Source organism: Zeus faber (genome assembly GCF_960531495.2).
Source record: "Zeus faber genome assembly, chromosome: 16".
NCBI lineage: Eukaryota > Metazoa > Chordata > Actinopteri > Zeiformes > Zeidae > Zeus > Zeus faber.
The window spans coordinates 10,982,868-11,005,367 of record NC_137202.1 but is presented as its reverse complement, the minus strand read 5'-3'; the positions used below and the strand labels follow the sequence as shown (position 1 = coordinate 11,005,367).

Here is a 22,500-nt window from a genome sequence, read left to right as displayed (position 1 = left end):
AAGTCATTACTTCGGATCAACGTACGATCGATTACGCACATTTTGGTATTTTTTAGTATTTTTCTTATTGTGCATAATCACCGGGTGTCATGACATTTCACTGCATATATGTATGACCGTATGTATATGTATGTGACAAATAATCTCTTGAACTTGAACTTGTATTGGCGCGAAGGTTGTGTGGGTTTCTTCACTGCATTTGAAGAACATAATGAAGGCACATTTACTCGTCACTGTGCATTAACAGCTCGCATGCGCTGATCTACCAGACACGGCAGTCATTATTGGCTTGAATATGATCTTGTTTCTCTTATTTATCCAACGCAATTGCTTTTGTAAAATCAAGATGCTTCAGTTAACCTCGGCTTACTTCCTTGATAAAACCTCAAATAGCGCCCACGTCGTGGAATGACAACATGAAGTAAAACTTCACCCAACGCTATAATGAAATTGACTGCTTTTCAGTTGTCGTGTTATATTCTGAAGAATTTAAAGGTTCTGCTGTTATCCTTGGCACAAGCCAGTAGCCTTTGTTTCTGATAGAAATATGCAGACAAAATTGTACCTTTCCCTTGCCTGCGCAAGCTGTTCTCCTTATACTGTCTTCTTTGTTTTGTTTTATTTCTTTACTGGGAACTGTCACTTCCGTTTCACAACCAAGATTAATGAACGCAATAGATGTTTATCCATTGCCAAAGAAAAAAAAAAAACCTTTAATGTCCACTTATTATTCATATAAACATTAAGTATGACATATGGAGTCACTGGGAAGTATTTTGAAAGACTTGACAAAGCTCTATTAGGATAGCATTGCCGATCGTGATCATTTTGTAAAAAAAAAAAAAAACGAGAAGACAGTGAGAAGTTACTTTTTTGAATTTTGTCATGATGTCACATACCAGTGATCGTACCGGATCGCACAACCGCCAAACACAAGTTGACAGGTCTCCTTTAAAACACTCCCCTGTGCTGCTGCGAGCCTCGGTCGAGACAAGTGGCAGCGCGACAGGCAGCTCCTGACATGTTCGCCTTCGTCTGTCGTAGCTTTTTGACTGGCGCCTGACAAGCGACAAGCATGAGGTAGAGAGCCTCAGTCGCTGATGTCTACTCTTATTAAACTGCTGTAAAGGCTGGGTTATTGATCGCTGCCCCCCTCGCAAATTACACATGCTGTGCTCAAACCACAATGAGCCCCGAAAGCCAATCGCAGTCGCTCATCACCGCTACTGGAGCGGCGAGAGCTTGGCATCCTCCCTGGATGGCCAATCAAAGAGGCAGAAACCATCCCTCACTGACCAGGTCATTGGGGGACGGTTTCTGCCTCTTAAAGTGGGGTGGGAATCTACACCCGTCTGTCTCTGTGTGTTGACGTTCAGAGATGATTTTTGCCGGAATGTATTATTATTATTGTTAATGTATGTATTGTTGCCTCGTACACGATTGAGTGTGTGGCAAGTCCTTCAGCTTACTGGAACTCGCTCAAGTCGATGGAGCAGCATCCTGACGGCGAATTAAGGCAGCGCCCCCTTGTGGACGGCGGGTCAGTTGACAACTGAGTGGCCGATATGTTGAGAGGTTCTTCCTTTGCATTGACATGGGACCATCAGAATCTCGTTTTCAACAGGAAGTGGGCGTTTTCGCACCAATAAAGTACAATTCATTTACACTGTACATATAAAAATAATCAAGCCGGCCGCAGTCACAAAAAACTTGTGAGTAAAAACATGGATTAGCCGACAGACAAAACACAAGTCTCTCTTAATTTTCTTCTTCATTCTCTTTATTTTTCTTTTTTCCAATCCATCGGGGAGCATTATTGCATTGAGATTTTGGGTACGTAGCATTGAGGCGTAGGCCCAGCCCAAAAACTCAGAGGGGAGCGTCGTCAGTCACTGAGGCGATGACCTTTCAGCCGCGGCCTCTGCAGTATCTCTATCTCTCACCATCAAACACTTCAGATACATTAATGTGGCTGTGAAAGACTGCACATTCTTCCGATTTGTGACGCCGCATTAACCGTGGCACTTCCCCGGTCATGCAGGAAAACCGCGCGCGTGCAACCGGCGACGGTGCTGCCGCCTGACTCACAAACGACCTTGAGATTCCAATCACAGCCCAAGCCTGTCAAGCCAGAGCGGCGTCGCGCCGCGTTGGGCGGGGCCACACCCATGCAAGGGCCAATGCATTCTTAATTGTCGTAGGCTCGGTAATTGTTTTCTTTGCCTGGGAATGAGCATCGGCAAATTTAATGTGGTTCATTGATCTTTTGTTGGCCAAGGAGGGAAATTGGGTTTCTTACCGGTGTTGATCTTTCCTGGCCTGTGTATCAACCTTTTTCACGTTGTCTCTCTCACTCCCTCTCTCTCTTTAGTGAAAGCACATACAGTATTTTACTAAATATGATGTTAAAATGTATGACGGGGATATAAGCCTTCGGACTATGAACCTGCGCTGTTCTGCCTAGATGATACTGACGTGTTTTTTGACAAGGACAATGCAGAACATACTTTGATTCGTTTTTTTCCTCTTTGGATCGTTATGGAGATAAAACATGACATTTATTAAGTAACTCAATGTTAATAAAGTTGTTGTTTTTGTTACTCAAACACTCTCTCTCTCTCTCTCGCTTTCTCCTGTCCATACACTTCTTCTCCTCACCCCATGCCATCCTTCTATTATTATTTTTTCCACCCAAGAAGTGGGCAGACCTGCAGACTAACTCCAGGGCCAGCCCCAAGAAGAGTCCGGAGCCAGCGGTGGACCTGCTCGGCCTGGGTAAGACAATACTGACAATATTTGGCAATATCACAAATTTTGTCGCAATAACATAATGATTCTATTAAGGGGCTGCAATCAATTGAGATGACACCATGAATCCAGTTAAAACCATGATGATATATTTAAATCAGCTTATAAGAAAGCAACCAAAATATTATTGGCAGTAATTCTATCACTCAGCTCCACCAGAGATTCAATAATAATAATAATAATAAAAAAAAACCTGCAGCTACTTACTGTAGAGTGCTTCAGAGCTCTTGTTTAAGTGCAACGGGTTTTGAGCGGTTGGCTTTAAGAAGCCTGAGTTATGTACCATCTGCGTTTGCAATCATACCGTCTGCAATTATGAACGTTCTTATGAAAAAGTACGTTCATAATCATATGAGAAGGAACAAGACACTCTTGGTGATGCAGATCAATATGTCGCTGAACCTAAGTGCAAATGGAGTGCAGTTTTACTGCAACCGCTGTTGCTAATGCTGGCTGCAGTTTTACTACAACCAATATTAAAATTGAATTTTAATTACTCTTCACCATTCATCCCTGCGGGGAAATTCAGATTTTCTTTTTAATATAAATGAACCAAAGTAAACTAACTTAAATGTACTAAGATAAAGGAAGCAGAAAAACTGTATTTTAACTGGTATGCCTTATTTTTAACAGAACAATTCAGTAGCTTACTTTCACCCTACTCCACTGACCTGGTCTCCGTTATAATCATACATTTGGAGATGTTTGTTCTGATCTGGATGTGCCAACTATATTTACTCACATGAGCTTTTGGTTCTTTTATTTTTGACTGGCCCTTTTGCCCATGCAAAAGGGCCAGTCAAGGATGGAAAGGAAATTGTTAATAATTTGGATGGATTAAAGAAAGATTTGAATTACATTTATGTCATCAATCCTTCACCTTTTTATGGATATGCTTACATGAGATGACCTCAACGAAACCATGGCCATGCTTTGTGATATCCATTCCAGGTTTTTGGGGTTTTTTTTGGTTTGTTTTTTGACAAAAGTGTTTGTTTTTTTTCTAATTTAAAGATTTGAGCTGATATTTTCACTTTGTGTGACTAACATCGGATCATTGCCTTTCAGTTGATACTGCATATACTGTTTTATAATTTTGATGATTTTTAATGATCGTTTGTCGCGTAACATTTTTTTTTTTTACATAAATGAGGAGACGGGGAAGAGACAGATCTCAGATAGAGGATGACATTTGACAAAAGGTCTGGTTCGATATAAGGGTCGAGTTGGAACCTGTTTTGAATTCATTTTTGAATTCACTGTGTGCTGTAGCCCACTCAACTCTCTGGACACAGTTCAGTTTGGATTTAGCAGCTTCTCTAGGTAATATAACTTTGAGCTTTTTTTTTTTTTCTTGGCTAACAATATAAATTAGTAACTCACACCACGATGCCTACACATCTACTGATGTGTTCGTGGTCCAATATTACAATGGAGATGAGGTAATGCTCCAATGAAAGCACAGAGCCAGGGGCTACAGCATCGATCAAAGGAGAATTCCCAGCATGGAGGCAGGGAGGGTGGCCGTCCCCGCTATAAATAAACCAACACCATGCGCCTCTCAGCCTGTGTCTAGCGGATAGGATTTCACATATAATCAATAAGTCAAATACGTGGAACTGCGCCTTCAGCCCTCACACAGTCCTCCTGTCTGTGTCTAGGCCTCCATCTATCCATCCATACACCCATCACTCCTTCCGTCTCTGCTTACCTACCGCTCTACCGGCACCACTGAGCGGGTATTCATTTTTCCCTCCCTCTATCGCTCCTTCGATCGTGTGTGTGTGTGTGTGTGTGTGTGTGTGTGTGTGTGTGTGTGCGTGTGTGTATCAGATTGCAGGGAGCCTCTCTCTGTCTGTCCGACCCAATCAACTTGAATGTGAAAGTGCTTTACTGGCACACACAGATAATATCTATTTGTATTGACAAAAAGTTTAAAAAAAGGAGTATTGTCCGACTAACAATGATTAAAAGAAAATAATATGAGTATTCAGAATTGTTTGTCATATTTGATTTCAATAGACTCACACACACAGACACACACACACACTCACACGCGCACGGTGGGAATCACCAGATGCTATCACAGTACAAGATCCATGATACCAGAGTGTCATCATCATCACAGTATCATTTTCCGGGGTCAATAACTGACAAACAAAACTCATAAATAAATAACTTAAGCCATATTTTCATAGTCTACGAGCACCAAAATTTGACAAAAAGAAAAATTTGCAATACTTAAAGCAGTGTAACAAATTAGAGCGCCTTTGGTTTTGCTGCTGTACTGGGTATTCTTCTTATCATAGGTGTGATACTTTTTTTTCACGCCTAACCCAGTACGCAAGAATGTAAAAATAGTGTCATAATGTAAATCATATTCCTTGAAACAGGGGGGGGCCAAAGATCTTATGGACTTCCCTACTCCGTTCTATCATTATTGGGATAGGCCTGTCGAGCCCAAATGAAAGCATCAACAAACCGTTACTTAGTTAGACCCTTGATTGTCTGTACTGGATAGTACACCAGTAGGAAATAACACTTGGAATTAAAGGAGGTTCGCAGACATCAGGAAGAGTTAATATGGCACCAGACACTGAGTCTGCTACTGCAACCACTATTAAGAAAAGTTCAATGGGTCTGATAAAAGGCTGAGTGGTAAAAGGGAATGTACCATGTGCTGAAAGATTGACAGCACCGTGTCCAGGCTCCGGCACATGCTAATGATGTGCATGGGACCACCAAAGTGCCACGTTACCCTACCAAAAGGGACTGTGAAGGAGGGGCGATTGAGAAACATGCCCAGACTGGATAGTGGGCCCGTCTCCATGGCGAGGATAAGAGTGTGCTCAAGAAGTATCCTCACCCTACAGTGAAGCCTGTGGGGGAGGTCAGCCCCCTCAGAATGTCGATGACAATGGTGCTGGTGTGCTTTTTATTTATTTATTTATTTTTTACACCATAGGCTTATCGCTATAGCAATGGTTAGATTGAGGGGGATTGTGTGTGTGTGTGTGTGTGTGTGTGTGTGTGTGTGTGTGTGTGTGTGTGTGTGTGTGTGTGTGTGTGTGTGTGTGTGTGTGTGTGTGGCTGGTCGCCAGCGGAGTAATGGGATGGAGGGGGCACATGAGAACACCCTTCCCCCTTCTCTCCTCTTTATTTATTTTTTTTTCCGTCACGCTCTGTCTTTCTTGCCAGCACCCGTCTGTGTTGTCGGCCCCTGGTGTCTCCCAAGGTAGAGCGTTCTGTCACCCACCCCCTCCCCTCCTCCCCCTGACTCGCTGTACTTAGAAAGGAGCTCAGTCCTGTTTGCACTCTAAAAGGGCTAAATTATGAATGTTTCATCACTGTGGTTATATAAATGACCTTTGTAGCTTTCACACATACGTCTAGAGACACACACTGAGTTCTCTCTCTTCCCCCTCTTCCTTTCAAATGAGTTCTTTGTCTTTTTTCCTTCCCCTGCTTCCTCTCTCCGACCCGCTCTCTTTGGCCCCTGCCTCGTCGCTGCCTACGTCCACGTTGTTCCGCACTAAAACCTTGTTCTTTCTTTCTTTCTATCGCTCTCTCTCTATCTCAAGTACATCTTTGGTGCCAATACATAGAAATGTAGATCAAAGTACGTATGTGCGCACACGTACACGTCTCCTGCAGAATTATTTCAAACGTGTCTCCGATTGGAACAACATGCTCAACCAGGTGAATGTGGCGTGGTAATTTTGTTTATGTTAAAGAGGTGCTTTTTCGGAAGAATGAATGAAGAACAAAATATAAGACGCTAAGGGGCGAATACACAAAGAAATGGATTGCGGCCGCTAATAGAACCATAAATTTCAAATCGATTGCGCCGTCCTAATGTCCAATTCACAAAATATATTGCGCTAATGATATGCTGGTGCAAACACGGTCATCAAGTTTGCTGCTGAGTGCAATTTACCCTTCTTTGTGTGTGATTGTGGATCCGCAGAGATGCGTGGATTCAAACACGCGACACTTAAAGATAAAAATGTACTTAGTATTTTTACGTTTATATGCAGTGGCAACAAAACATTTAAATAGTATGAGTAAACTATAATAAAACACACTCTTCCCACACAGTTGAATGAATGTGTATATATTTACATTTTGACTTCAAATTCAAGGTCTCACTGAATCTTAATATTACAATGTAGAAATAAGGACAGTTAATTTAATATATTTGACTCTACCACAAAGTTCAATTTTTCAGTGCCGGTCATGACCTTTTGGGTACAGCGGCTGATGCGGAGCTGTCCATGGTTCTATATTATGAGGTTCAATGCCAATTTTGACAGCTTTATCACTATTCCCTATAACGTTTCGTTTTGGTTTTTTTTATATATAAATCTCTTTTGAGTTTAATAGGAATTATAGAACCATTTTTGATAATGTTTGTAACGTCTTTTTTGTACGTTGGACTGCTGCACGTTCCACTGGCTTTGGATGCCGTGGCAGTAATAAGAATTATTACTTATTTACAGTTCAAAAGAAAGTCTGGGCGTGACACCCCTTATAAAAGTGCTTCAGTTGCACCAGCTCTCTGAAGACAATCACACAGCGCTTCCTTTTCTTTTCTTGGTCTCATGCAGTTCCCACCAGCTCTCTGCAGACGGTAATAACTTCACTGTAACTAGGTGTGGCTATTAGCGCCAGTGCTTATGAATTTGAAGTTTTTTTGCAACTAGGCAAATTTTGCATAGACAGGGGCCAATTTTGCACCAAATGTATCAATAATACCTAATTTAAACACGTTCAAATAACACCAGCGCACCGATTTGCTATTTGGTTGCAGTGCAGTTAGGGGTACATTTCACCATTTGCGGGTGCTTTGAGAATTAGACGCTCGCTTTTTCTGTTATTTGCACAAGTTCAGCAGCCGCAAAAGCTGCGTAATCATTTTGTAACTTCACCCCTGAGTATATCAATTTCTTTCTTGAACTCTACCAATCAGGTAAAGATAACGTGGCATGTCTTAATTAAATATAATATCAAGTCCACAGTGCCATCAGTTTTTCTAGCCCTTGGGTCCCAAAGGGTTTCATTTGTCAATATTTAACAACGGACAATGAGACAAGTCCCAGAAGCCCTAATTCCTGGCTACAGTTTAGTCGAAACAGGGACTGACATGACAACTAACTAACTAATGCGCACCAGGCGCTGCTCCACTTGTCCAGTACACTTAGTTGATACCTAGCCTGTGGACACTGGAAATCAAACTCGGTGCAGCACATCAGTCTTGCCAATTTGCCTGTCCAAATACAAGCACTGGATTTGCATGAAGCGTACCGCCAGCTTTACTCTGGCACGCAACCACCCTCCGAAAAATAAAACCCCCAAATAACTGCCAAATGACAGCAATGTTAGATAGGTTACAAAGGAGAGAGAGTGAATTTGTTAGATTGTGAATAATTTCGTATTACCAAGAATAAACATTAGGGGGGAATTAATCCATTGAATAATTCTGGTGGTTAACATGTAAAAGAGGAGCCTTTACCAGAATATATTGCTGTACCAGGTTTTCTTTTTCAATGTTATTTTTTTGGTTTCCTTCCTTGGTTTCCCAATTATGGCTCAATAAAAATTGCACCGGTAGCATTACATGCATTAAGATAAGCACTTCTTCTATCACATTTCCCCTATTTTATTCTCATGAAGTAATTTTGAATCAGTCCTTTTATTGGAAAGAGCTGTGCACGCTGAGATTTTAGCACATGGTGAAATTTTCCCCACTCTTAAACATATACTTCCTGTAATCTTTTCTGTTCTCATCTCTTTTCTGCATTTTCTTCTCTCTCTATCCTTCTGCCTCCACATCTTTGTCTTTCAGATGCGCCTGAGAGCGGGACTGGATCTGGTGGTGACGACCTGGACATTTTTGGACCGATGGTTTCCAACCCTCTGCCCGCGTCCTGCAACACACAGTCCAGTCAGGTACAGTACCAGGCATCTGTTGGCGTTGCTGTTATTTTAATTTTATTTTTTTGTGGAGAGTCAAGGCATAAACACAAAGCCAGCTGCACAAAAAAAACACACATGGAGAACACCAGAAAGAACCCCCTCCACACCACACACACGGGCAGTCGGGCACCTAACAGCTTTCACCGTGTGCTTATCACCACAGGCAGGCTACAACACTGGAAGTCTGTGGAGACACAGAAAAGTACACACACACACACACACACACACACACACACACACACATACACACACACACACACATACACACACACGCACGCACGCACGCACGCAAGCAGGTGCACGTGACAAAGCAAACTCTCTTCTCCAAGGTGTTGCCTATCTTTCCCCTGTGCTTGGTGGAACTAATTTTACCAATGTCCTTCAAGAGGCACACAGAGATCAGTAGAGAGGGGGAGAGAGAAGAGAGGGAGACATCCACTCCAGCTGATTGGAGAATTCCAATTCATTTAGCTGAATAAAGGCACGGTAGACAGTAATTTATTCACACATTTTTCCAGGATAATATAATGACTCCATTCAGGGGCGTCTGATTGACAAGAGATCATGTATTTCTAACAAAATCATGTTCCATTTATATTATCTCAAAAATAAAGACGACAGACAATACCTCTATTACTGGCCACCATTGTTCAACAATTGCGAACATTCCCAATTTTGTGTCCATGTATGGTATACTGTATTTCTGAAAATGGGAGATATATAAATCGGAGCAAAACCACAATTGACCAACAGCGATAGCGATAGCTGTGTTACAACACCCCAACAACACAGTTTAACCATTTTCCTAGTCTTGTAAGTTATCAAATTTAGATTTTTTTTCTGAGGAAATGGTACATAGGGACTGTTTGCTAAGCACGGGTTGTTGGATCGTTATGTCAATCACTCTTGTGCAAGAGCTGCATTATGACCATACAGAGTCGGGGGCGGGTGGTGCCTTCATTTTTACTCTCTGTCTCTAACTTGCCCTTCTTCTTGCTCCTACTCTCCTCGCCAGTTTAAAGAGGAAAGGGGTGTGTGTGTGTGTGTGTGCGTGCGTGTGTGTGCGTGCGTGTGTGGTTTGAAATGCCACCGTTATCCAGCGAGCGGCACCTTTGACCTACACCAAGGATGAAAATTATCACAAACAGCACACCACATTGCACACACGCAGTCATGCTCTCTCCTCCTCTCTAACATGCACGGTCCACACCTGGGGAAACACTCTGGTTCCTTGAGATATTCTTGCGCATGATGAAATGTGATGTGTGTTATTAACACACCATTAACACACACAGACACACACACACACACACACACACATAGAAATCAGCATTGACCAATTCCAGGGCTTGAAATTCATCATCTCTCTCTCTCTCTTTCTGCCCAGTGCACCAAAGCATGGGGACTGGCGTTGTTATCCTTTTCCTCCATTTCCCCCGTACAGGGGCGTAACAGCACATCATTTCAGAATGATGGATTGATTCAAAAGGAAGCGGTATAAATCCACGGTCAAATCGTTAACAAACTGCCAGTTGTTTGTAGAGTATGGACTGAGTTTGTAAAGCGTAGTGACACCAAGATAGCAGCCTGACATATTTTTTTATTTTTGCTCTGGTGTGTAAATCGAAAGATAAAGGTTTTTCATACTCAAGCAGGGTTTCCCCCAGTGTATTCCAAGCCCGCCAGCCCAGCGGGCTTAAATTCACCCCTGCCGGGCCGAAGCATTGTCATTTTTTTAAATGCATTTTTAAGGTTGTTTTTTAAACAGCGAAAATATCAATATTAAAATAATTCAAATATTAAAGTGGGTAAAATCTTTCGGTGTAGAGCTACGTGCAGCACATTGATTGCCTCTCTCTCGCGCTCTCCATCTCTCTCTCTCTCACTCTCACACACACACATTGACAACGGACCCGTCTGTGAATAGCCCCTCTTCTCCGTGCACACTCTGAATCAAAACATGATCACACGCGGGACGTTGGGCACCGAAACCCGGTACCACTAAGGCACCGGTTCCTATGCGATCACTATATACTGGACCGAATCGCACCACTGATTTAGCTGCCTCATTTTGGTGCCAAAGCCCGAACTGCCGGTTGAAATATCCGCCCTCCGGTGCGCCATAACCACACGTGCATTCACTGGGCATTATGGTTTGGAGCGCGCCTTTGAAATTCTCTGTATTCCTCTGTAATATGCACTCCCGCTTTCCTCTCCCGTGCAACTCGAGCCCAACAGCAGCAGCGCTCGTCAATGTCACATTATCAGAAAAAGTACCATCAGAAAAGTATATGCAAAGAAATGACGGACAAATGGGTTTAGTTCGTAAAGAATCTCTAAAGTAGCCTTGATCTAGGTTAAAATTATTTTTACAAAAAGAAAAAGAAAAAAATAGCCCCAGATCTATTCAACTGTCATTCCGATCATGCATTAAAGGCCACAAAAACATTGTGTTTATATTTCTAGATGTTATATTGTATGTATATTTCTAGATTTCTAGTCTCATTGTCCGTTGTTATAGATGTATTTTATTTGACTCAATTTCCTTATTGAACGAAACTAAAAAAGCACCGTGCGTAACCCTCAGCCCCCAAACTTGCCAGTGGGCTGGACAACTTTGTGCACTTCACCTTCAGATAAATGTAGGGAAATAACAAGCTTTGCATAATAGGTTTTTGTATAGTCTCAGTGGTGCGTCTGAGGCAGAATATTTTGTGATGGTATTATTCAGTTGGCTTACATATTGAGTATAAGCTAAGTGAGTAGTAATCTTTATTTATAACGCACTTATCTAGAGTCACAAAGTGCTTCACAAAAATAAATAAAAGTAATAAAAAGGCCAGTCTGAACAGATGGGTCTTGAGCCACTTTTTAAAGGCATCAACAGGGATGACGTAAACCATGAATATACTGTATGCAGGTGCTTGAACATCAGGAGCTTTGTAAAATATCGCAATAATGTTATATTCCAATCGAAGGTCATTCTAATGTAATTATCAAATCTAATAATGGAAGCCGAGATTTGATATTGGAACCGTTCAGAAACCTAGCTGCAGTGTTCTGGACAACCCGGAACACAGTCCATAGATGACTTGGTGAGGCATGGGGGGAAAAAAGGAAATCACAATAGTCCAGGCGAGATGAAATTAATGCTACTATACCACAGGTACTATATTGAACTCGGACTATATTGAATAATAGCAGATTTTGTGATATTGCCAAATATCCTGTCATCCTCAGAGGAAATCAAAGTCATAAAGCCTCAGGTTTACACCGTTAGTGGATTACACCTCAAACCCAGTTCTCCTGTCTTCGCCCCTGCATTTCTCTACCAGATCTCCTCTCAGCCCCAGTCATGAATGTTCCTCCTTCCTGATTTATTTTGCCAGTGTATTTATGTAAATCTTTATTTATAGGACACAAAGTGGCTTTGGAAACATTCAAAGCAATCAAACATCAAGTAAAATGTTGCACATGAAAGGCACACCCCACAGTGCAACAGTTAACAAACAAGCACACAAATCAAACGGCAGATAATGAAATGTTCAAGGAGGGAGAGATCAATCTTGTTTAAACGCCGGCCGTGTGGCAGTGTGTTTGCAGAGGACGCTGGGAGCGCTCTACGGTACCCTGGTGACCCGACGCCCGGGACTGCAGAGGCACTTTCAATGTGGAACAATCTCAGGGGCGAATTAGCAAAGTGATTGCGCGGCTATTGCGGCCTCTAAACCGGCGCAGTAACAGAAAAAGCGAGCGTGTAATTCTCAAAGCACCCACAAACAGTGAACTGCACCGCTAACTGCACTGCCAGGCAAATAGCGTTTAATGAGCTATTATTTATACATTTGGTGCAAAATTGGCCCCTTTCTATGCAAATGAGCCTTGTTGCATTTAGCGTCCAATTCGCAAAGTGATGCTATTACCATCTGTAGAGAGCTGGTGGTAACTGCGTGAGACCAAAAAATATATATATATTTTTTACATTATTATTATTGTCACAGCATCTGTAGGTAGCGGAACGGACAGCTGTCCGTGGTAGTTTTTTAAAAATGCACTGTATAAGAAACTTGTTGAAACTTTGACAAATTTATTGTACAAAAAGGCATTACAAACATTGGCAAAAATGGTTCTATAATTCCTATTAAACTCAAAAGATATCGAAAAAACAACTAAAAGTTAAAACTGGTCAAATCTGGCAATGAACCACAGATGGCATCAAACCTCAGGACCATGGACAGCTCCGCAGGCCCCAACCTTTCGTGTGCAGCAGCCTGGAACTTAGTAGAGCAAAATATATTCAATCAACAACTGTCATCATTTCTGCATTGTAATATTAAGACTCAGTGAGAAAAATAATTTGTTAAGTAAAAATTTTAATTCATACACATTTTATTCATGTAATAAATAAACTGTGTGGGATGGGTAAGTTTTATTATAGATTTACTCATACTATTTAAATGTTTTATAGCCACTGCACATAAACCTAAAAAAAATACAAAGTAAAACCTGGGGTCCCCCTCCTCGACTGGACAATTTCCATTATTTTCAAACAATGGAATTTGGCACAGCACCGGGGCCGCCCCTCCAAGGATTCCCTTACAATTTTACATTTTCATGAAACACTTTGAATCAAAATAACCACTCTCTGATGATTATTTTAGGTTTTATATTTATTTAAGACTGATAATTCGTAAAACAGGCAAGTGTTGAGCAGTGGCGTGAAAGAGTAGTGACTCTTTGATGGAGACCCCTCCGCTGATGTACAGATTATTTACATTGCCACATGGACAACTGCAATGAGACGCAAAACGAGAGCAAATTGCACTCGGCTGCTAAAACTTTACGGCCGTGTTTTCGCTGGAATACCATTAGCACAATATATTTTGTGAATCGGACGCTAATATGGTGCAGATAGAGGGAGCAATTGATGCACAATTCATGGTGCTATTAAGGGCCGCAATCTGTCCCTTGTGAATTTGCCCCTCAATGTGCACGAGGTCCTATGACGACGCTTGGCCAATGGCAATGGTAAGGCTGTCACAATTATTATATAATCCTTAATCCTGAATTCCCCCCATGGGTTTAATATGAATAAAGTGTAATGTTATTACCTGAATGCGATTATTTGAGCCAACTACACTCATTTTGTGCAGTCATTTGATACCAAAACCATGTGTTTTTGTCCAAATTTGATTGGAATTTTAAGCCAATGTTGTAAATGTTGCATCAAAATAAAGGGTGTTTCCATCAACTAGGGTGGAAAAATGAACCATCTACCCACATTTTTATGTTCCAGTGCTCAATGCTATTGCAAATATTAGTCATGTCAGACCTAATCAGTAATGTTCAGGAGATTCAGGTTATTAATATGTTGTATGTGAAGAACAATCTGATGCAAGTCAAAATTGATTTAAAGTTTCAAGTCCCAATGAGGGCTCTGTAGCCACAACGTACAAGGTATCCAGCTATATTAAGGCATTTTAATGTGATATTCCGTGTGAGTGCCTTGAAGCAGCATAGGTATTGTGAAGCACATTACACCATAGGTTTTTTTGGTGTTTTTTTCCACACATAAGAAGCGCTCAGTTGCAACTTTTCTCTTTCTTGAAATTGAAATGAACTGCCATCCAGCGCCGAGAGGCCCACACGGGAGTGATCTGGGATTCTGCTCAGAAAGCCGGCCACAGAAACTCTGAACCTGGCATTGTTTTGTACCTTTTTGTACTAAAGTCTGGCACAAGCGGACTGAATGAGGCACGGAAACAAGGAATTACAGTCCTCCAGGCCTGAGGAGGGAAAAAAAGAAGACTAGATCGTGTGTAGGTGTGCACATGACGCTGGACTTTGTTTCAATGGAAAAAGCTGACATTCAATTAATACGCACACACACTTGACTTAATTTCGGATTCAGTAGGCATCCCTATTGCTTTGCCTGCCTAGTAAATGGGATTTGAGGGGAGAGAGGGAAGGGGTTGCTTGACTATCTGAGAATATGTCAATTACAAAAAAAACGTGATTATCGCTTTGTAGGAGGAGAGGATTTGTGTTATCCGTTTTGCTTTCCACCCCTCTTTCTTTCTCTCACACTATGCCATTTTATCGATCTGCCTCGTTGAATAGACTCTCTCCTTCTCCACCATTTAATGTCAGTGAAATGTCTCCTCCTTTTCCATAATAAGCTTTCTAGCGCCCTAACACTCAATGCCATTCCATCTTCCCGTCCCCACACACACACACACACACACACACACGCGCACACACACAAACCATATACACACACACAAACCACATACACACACACACACACACACCAACCACTCTGCTCTCCAACTAACTCACTAACACTCCCCATCCTACACCTCTTCTTCATTCCTCCTCCTTTCCTTTCTTTTGTCCACTCCTCTGCTCCCCAGATGGTTCTCGAAAGATAGCTGACTTACATTCTGGGGGTGTATACAAGTGTATATGAAGAATAATAATAATAAGAAAAGCAATAACAATCTAGAGTCAGTTTATTCCTCCGAGTACATTTATATATCCTAGGAATTAGTTCTGGGGACGTTTGGTGCGTTACACTGCAGCCCATGAGCATAGAAAAAGCTTGATAGTCTGAAAAATGGAAAATAAAAATAATATTCTAATACAATAGAAAGTGAATCAAATGGAAAGTGAGTAGAAAAGTGAAGTAAAAATAAAACGTGTCAAATATATACAAAGCCACAAAATACAAAAAAAAAAAATTAGGCTGTATAAAAATATACAGAATATGTCAAATAAGATACTATGCGCAGGATAAATTATAACATAATAACTTAACATAAACATCAAATCAAGGCATCGGATTTATCATCACATGGGACCGGATGTTAAAAGTGATATTCAAATGGAAAAGAAAAAAGCTATGCCGTTATGTCTAAATCAAAGACATTAGAACAACTAAGGATAAAACATATGCAAGTATAGGTCTTAGTTTCACAAATTGTAGATTGTCATGTAAATTTAATGTTAAAGAACAAGTTGACATTGATCCTTCGACCATCATACTAGTTGGACATCTCTGTGTTTTGTTGGGGTGAAGGGCTCGGGCAAAGGGACATTGGCTGGAAAGACAAATGATTGGGGGAAGATGGGTTATGACTGTAAAACAAAAAATATTGAGAGGTGAAAGCCAGGGAGGGGATGGAGGGAAGAGGCAGAAAACAGGTTAATGAGGAGAGATGCGTTCGGCTGCCAACATCCACCCCTTTGTTTCCCTCTCTCTCTCTCTCTCTCTCTCTCTCTCTCTATCTCTCTCTCTATGGTAACCCCCCCCACCCCACGTGCCAGTAAAGTAGCACAAATCATCGAACAACACACACACACACACACACACACACACACACACACACACACACACACACACACACACACACAGTGTGTTGGCCAAAGCAGCACAAGGTTTTTGTACTACAGATGGTGTATCAGGGGGAAGTGTGTGAGGATAGAGGGATGGATGGATTGGTAGGTGGTGGGAAAGCAGAAGGTGTGTGTGTGTGTGTGTGTGTGTGTGTGTGTGTGTGTGTGTGTGTGTGTGTGTGTGTGTGTGTGTGTGTGTGTGTGTGTGTGTGTGTGTGTGTGTGTGTGTGTGTGTGTGTGTGTGTGTGTGTGTGTGTGTGTGTGTGTGAATAAGCAGGTACTGCTGGCATGTATGTGTGTGTGGGTGTGCAGTGTTTTGTGTTCATATAAGCACCGACACAAATAGGAGAATCAATGCTGGAGGCAGATTTGGTCATGATGCCCACATGCCCCTATTTTTCTCTGTGTGTGTGTGTGTGTGTGTGTGTGTGTGTGTGTGTGTGTGTGTGTGTGCGTGTGCGTGCGCGTGCGTGGATGATCTCACACATTATTTCCCGTCTGTTCTTAGCGGCTGGGCGGCACAGAAATCTGTGTGAGGGCAGAGATTAAGGACCTTGTGTTTGTTGAAACCGCGTTGTCAGAAACAAATAACTAACCCTAACCCTAACAACGACCTTTATAGTTGCTCCTGGCTTTAGATGGATAACATTGCATTTCGATGGTGTTTCATTGTCTATTTTGTTATCTAAATTGATAACTATATGCAATGAGACATTGTCACCTTATCTTCCTCATATTGGATTATTTAAAGTAGGATCTTGAGTTCATAAGCAGATATTGCGTTATGTATGGGTCTGTGGTGAAATTCTCTATAATTATCATGATAATAGATTCTTACAATATCCCTAGCCCAGCTTTCGGCTATAGTGAAGTGTGTGTGTGTGTGTGTGTGTGTGTGTGTGTGTGTGTGTGTGTGTGTGTGTGTGTGTGTGTGTGTGTGTGTGTGTGTGTGTGTGTGTGTGTGTGTGTGTGCGCATACAGACAGGCGCAACATGAATCGTTCCAGCTTAATTATCTCCTTGTAACTATACATGTAACACACACTCTTCATCAGGGTTTTCACTTCCCCGCACCTGAAATTTGTGTCACGTGGGAATGCAATCATTAGAGGTGAACAATGTGAAATGCAACACATACAATATTACCTGTCATTAATGAAGTTTGGAAAACGGAACAAAACCTTGTAATGCAGCCCACTCAGCCATAATGTGTTCCATTGTTTCAAATTTGAAACCACTAAATTCTTAGCACATTGTTGTATGCTTGTTGCATCATTCTAATTCAAGATTCAAGATTCAACCTGTTTATTTATCACGTACATATACATAAGTTCATACATATATGCAGTGAAATGTCATTGCAACGCACCCGGAGATTCTGCACAATAAGTAGTAACTGACACAATAGCTAACTTATTAACTAACTAACTAAAGTAACTGAAAAACTTGATTCCTTAAACGCAATTCAGTTAGTAAATTGAATAAAATTAGAGCAAAAAGGTAATATACTGAACAGGAATACAAAATAGAAATCAGAGGAATGAACTATTATGTATATACGGATATGTGCAAAAAAATGGCATGTGAATAAAGAGAGGTAGTGTGTTGAGATATACAGCACAGTATACAACAGTATGACACAGCAATACAGTAACAGTACAGAATGCAGTACAGTATGCTACATACAGTACAGTCAGTGGCAGTGGGGCTTATGTGAGTGCCTCAGTGAGGGCCCCTGGTGAGTTCAGCGTTGACAGTTCTTATGGCTTGCGAGAAGAAACTCCATCACTGTCCTCACTGTGTCACTGCGACCTGCCCGATCGCAGCAGCTGGAACAGTACGTTGTTGGGGTGGTGAGGATCCTTCATGATCCTGTGGCCTCCGCTACTACACCTCCTGTTGTATAAGTCCTTCAGGGAGGGAACGATAGTTCCAGGGGTACGTTCGGCTAAACGCACCACCCTCCGCAGGGCCCGCCTGTCCTGAGCAGTACAGTTACCAAACCAGGCAGTGATGTTGCCTGTCAGGATGCTCTCCACTGCTCCAGAGCAGAAGGACTCACCGAGATCCTGAATTTCTTCAGCTGCCTGAAGTGGTAAAGATGCTGCCTTACCTTTCTCAGCAGAGAGTCCTCCGTGATGTGGACTCCCAGGTACTTGTAGCTGCTCACCCTGTCGACAGAAGTCCCATTAATCACCAACGGCGCGTTCGTCCTTGGTTGTAATCCTCTCCTAAAGTCCACAATCAGCTCCTTAGTTTTGCTGACGTTCAGGAGGAGGATGTTGTCCTGGCACCACAGTGACAGGTCAGCCACCTCCTCACGGTAGGCCTTCTCGTCATCAACGGTGTCGTCAGCAAACTTGATGATGGTGTTGGAGCTGGCCACACTGTCATGTGTGTGTACAGGGAGTACAGTAGGGGGCTGAGGACACAGCCCTGAGGGGATCCTGTGTTAAGGGTGAGGCTGCTGCCGTGTGCCTCCCCACCCTAACCACCTGGGGCCAGGCTGAGAGGAAGTCCATGATCAAGGCACACACCGGAGTGTTCAGTCCTAGCTCCCGCAGCTTGACCGCTAGTCTGGTGGGGAGTACGGTATTGAAAGCTGAACTGTAGTCAATGAACAGCAATCTCACTTAGCCCTCCTTCTGGCTATCCAGATGCCTGAGCGTGGTTTGCAATACCTTGGAGACCGCATCGTCCGTGGATCTGTTCGGCCAATATGCAAACTGCAGCGGGTCAATGGTGTGGGGAGGGAGGCACTGATGTAGTCCTTAATCAGCCTCTCGAAGCACTTCATGACCATCAAGGTCAGGGCCACCGGACGGTAGTCTTTCAAGCAGGCTGGAGAAGCGTTCTTCCGGATGATGGTGGACCTCTTGAAGCAGGACGGGACCACCGACTCGGCCAGGGTGGAATTGAATATCCTAGTGAGCACCGGGGCTAGCTGGTTAGCACAGGTCTTCAGTACTCGCCCAGATATGCCATCTGGGCCCGCAGCTTTCCTGGTGTTCACACGCATCAGAGCTCTTCTGACGTCATGCTCAGACACTGAGAGTGCACGCTCATCCCCAGCGATGTCACTCCAATTAGCCAGCGAGTTAGTGGTGTTGTTGCCAGCCTAAAAACCGAGCATAATAGGAGTTCAGTTCGTTGGCTAGGTAGGCATCCACACTCGTGGCTGGGGAGGGGCTGCTCTTGTTTAAAATAATGGTCCGCAGCCCCTGCCACAAGCGTCCGGTGTCCCGTTACTCCATCCCTACCTCCACTGTGTCTCTGTATGTCAGTTTAGCGTCCTTCACCACCCTCCGCAGTTTGTATGACGCCGCTTTGTAGTTCTCCATATTTCTGGAAAAAAGATCGTTGTAAGCAGCCGTGCGAGCATTCAGAGCGCCGTGGATGGATTGATCGACCCATGGTTTCACTGTGGGTACGATGCTGCACACTTACCTAGCTATGAAGCACATAGTTACTTACATAAACTCGCTGACGTCACTGGAACTTGATTGGAACATGTCCCAGTCAACGTCACTCAGAGCGTCCTGAAGCGCGTCCTCTGATTGGTCCGACCACCGCTTCACATCCCTCTTCACTACAGTTCCACATACGATGCAAGGCTTGTAAACGGGAAGCAACAAGATGGCGGCGTGGTCTGATTTCCCCTGAAACAGTGAGAGAGACGGTCTCGTGTCCATTCTTGTACGGTGTGTAGCAGTGGTCCAAAGTTCTATCTCCCCTGGTGGCACACGTGATGTGTTGATGGAAATAAGGTTCACTCCTCACTCTTAAGGTCCCAAGCCACCACCACAGCTGCGTCGGGATGTTTGTTTTGAAGTCCGCACAACACATCATGTAGGTCCGATAGTGCTGTGTTGGTGTCCGCTTGCGGTGAAATATAAATGGCTGTGATGGTGACCATTCTAAATTCCCGGGGGAGGTAGAATGGACGGCATCAGATGGTCAGCTGTTCCAGGTTCAGCGAGCAGGAGTGGGAGAGTCTTGGTGATGTTGGGGTTACCCCAGCTGCTGTTAGTCATGAGACAGATGCCTCCACCCTTGGATTTCCCCGACTCCCCCGATCTATTGGCACGGAACACAGAGAAGGTCTTGGCTGGATGTATGGCTTAATCCAGTACCAGCGTGTTCAGCCATGTCTCCGGTGGGCAGAGGATGCAACAGTTTTTCGTATCCCTTTGAAATGTAATCCTTGCCCGGACGTCATCCATCTTGATTTCCAGGGACTGGAGATTGGCAAGAAGGATGCTGGGCAGAGGTGGACGGCAAGGTTGCGTCCTCATTCTGATCCGAATACCGCCTCGCTTACCCCAGTGTTTTCTCCATCGGCCCCCTCCGTGGAACAGCGACTGTTCCACGTGTTTGGCGCATAGAATCTCCGCCGGCCGCTCTGGATCAGCGGATAAGACGTCCCAAAGTTGTTCTTTCAGGGAATTATTTTAATCCACGAGTGCATTGCGGGCGTAGGAGATCATTGCCAGTGGGTTTTTGATTGACATAGTGATGTAAAATGAAACTAAATACGAAAATATGCGTAATTCCAAGGACCGTTCGCGCATGCAACCACATGGGGCGGCTCCAAGCAGCACTTATCAACACAATGCAGAAATCTTGCCACAATGAAATGATATCACTGTTCAATCAGAGTCACCAACTGAAGTGATTAGTGATCTTGGTAATGGAAAGAACAGTTGTGCAGCTAATTCACTCAGCATTTGTCTTACTGTATCACTCAGACAAATGTCTCAATTTTCTTACAAAACAAAATAAATGGGAAGAAAATTTGTTTCAAGAGGTTTGTAATGGGTCTTTATTTTTTACTGTTAGTAGAGCCGTTCCAAATTTTCCTGAAATAGTTGATGCAAATGACAGTCGGTATAATTTTCAAGTCATCAACCGTTAGGGTATAATTCGAATGTTATTGAACAAACCTCCCAATGATAACAATTATGGTATTTTTTTCAAAAATAAAAAACTCAAAATGCACTGTTCCAAATTATTATGCACAACAGGTTGTAAAGAACTGAAAATGGGCATTTGTTGAATTTGCAGCATTAGGATGTAATATTTACTGAAATCAAAGGCTATTTCAATCAAAAACATCCTAACAGGCCAAGTTACATGTTAACATAGGAGCCCTTCTTTGATAATTCTTGCATCCATTGAACTTGTGAGTTTTTGGAGAGTTTCTGCTTGAATTTCTTTGCAGGATGTCAGAGTAGCCTCCCAGAGCTGCTGTTTTGATGCCAACTGCCTCCCACCCTCATAGATCTTTTGCTTGAGGATGCTCCAAAGGTTCTCAGTAGGGTTGAGGTCAGGGGAGGATGGGGCCCACACCATGAGTTTCTCTTCTTTTATGCCCATAGCAGCCAATGACACAGAGGTATTCTTTGCAGCATGAGATGGTGCATTGTCATGCAGGAAGATGATTTTGCTACGGAAGAAACGGTTCTTCTTTTTGTACCATGGAAGAAAGTGGTCAGTCAGAAACTCTATATACTTTGCGGAGGTCATTTTCACACCTTCAGGGACCCTAAAGGGGCCTACCAGTTCTCTCCCCAGGATTCCGGCCCAAAACATGACTCCGCCACCTCCTTGCTGACATCGCAGCCTTGTTGGGACCTGGTGGCCATCCACCAACCATCCACTACTCCATCCATCTGACTCCATCCAAGACTTTTTGAAAATGAGTCTTCATGTATTTCAGGGCCCACTGTTTCTGCTTGTGAGCATTGGTTAGGAGTGGCCCAATAGTAGGTTTATGCTGCAAGCCTCTGGAGGATCCTACACCTTGAGGTTCGCGAGACTCCAGAGGCACCAGCAGCTTCAAATACCTGTTTGCTGCCTTGTAACGGCATTTTGGCAGCTGCTCTCTTAATCCCATAAAATTTGTCTGGCAGAAACCTTCCTCATTCTGCCTTTATCTGCACAAACCCGTCTGTGCTCTGAATCAGCCACAAATCTCTTCACAGTACGATGATCAAGCTTAAGTTTTTGTGAAATATCTAATGTTTTCACACCTTGTCCAAGGCATTGCACTATTTGACACGCAGCAGAGAGATGCTTTTTCTTTCCCATATTGCTTGAAACCTGTGGCCTGCTTAATAATGTGGAACGTCCATCTTAAGAAGTTTTCCTTTAATTGGGCTCACCTGGCAAACTAATTATCATAGGTGTCTGAGATTAATTTCAGTGATCCAAAGAGCCCTGAGACACAATACCATCCATGAGTTTAATTGAAAAACAAAAAATTAAATGCTTATGACACTTAAATCCAATTTGCATAATCATTTGGAACGCGGTGTAGTAG

The 22,500-nt window shown here is 42.9% G+C and overlaps 1 protein-coding gene across 3 annotated transcripts in view; it reads left to right on the top strand.

The window, feature by feature from the left end:
* smap1 (small ArfGAP 1) overlaps positions 1–22,500 on the top strand; it is a 101,715-nt gene that overhangs the window by 71,926 nt on the left and 7,289 nt on the right. For 2 of the 3 annotated variants that reach the window (XM_080016321.1, XM_080016319.1), the window contains exons 7-8: positions 2,697–2,775; positions 8,654–8,757. In XM_080016321.1, coding sequence (XP_079872447.1) covers positions 2,697–2,775; positions 8,654–8,757 — 183 coding nt within the window. The remainder of the gene's footprint in view (positions 1–2,696; positions 2,776–8,653; positions 8,758–22,500) is intronic. The other variant, XM_080016320.1, reaches the window with a different exon arrangement.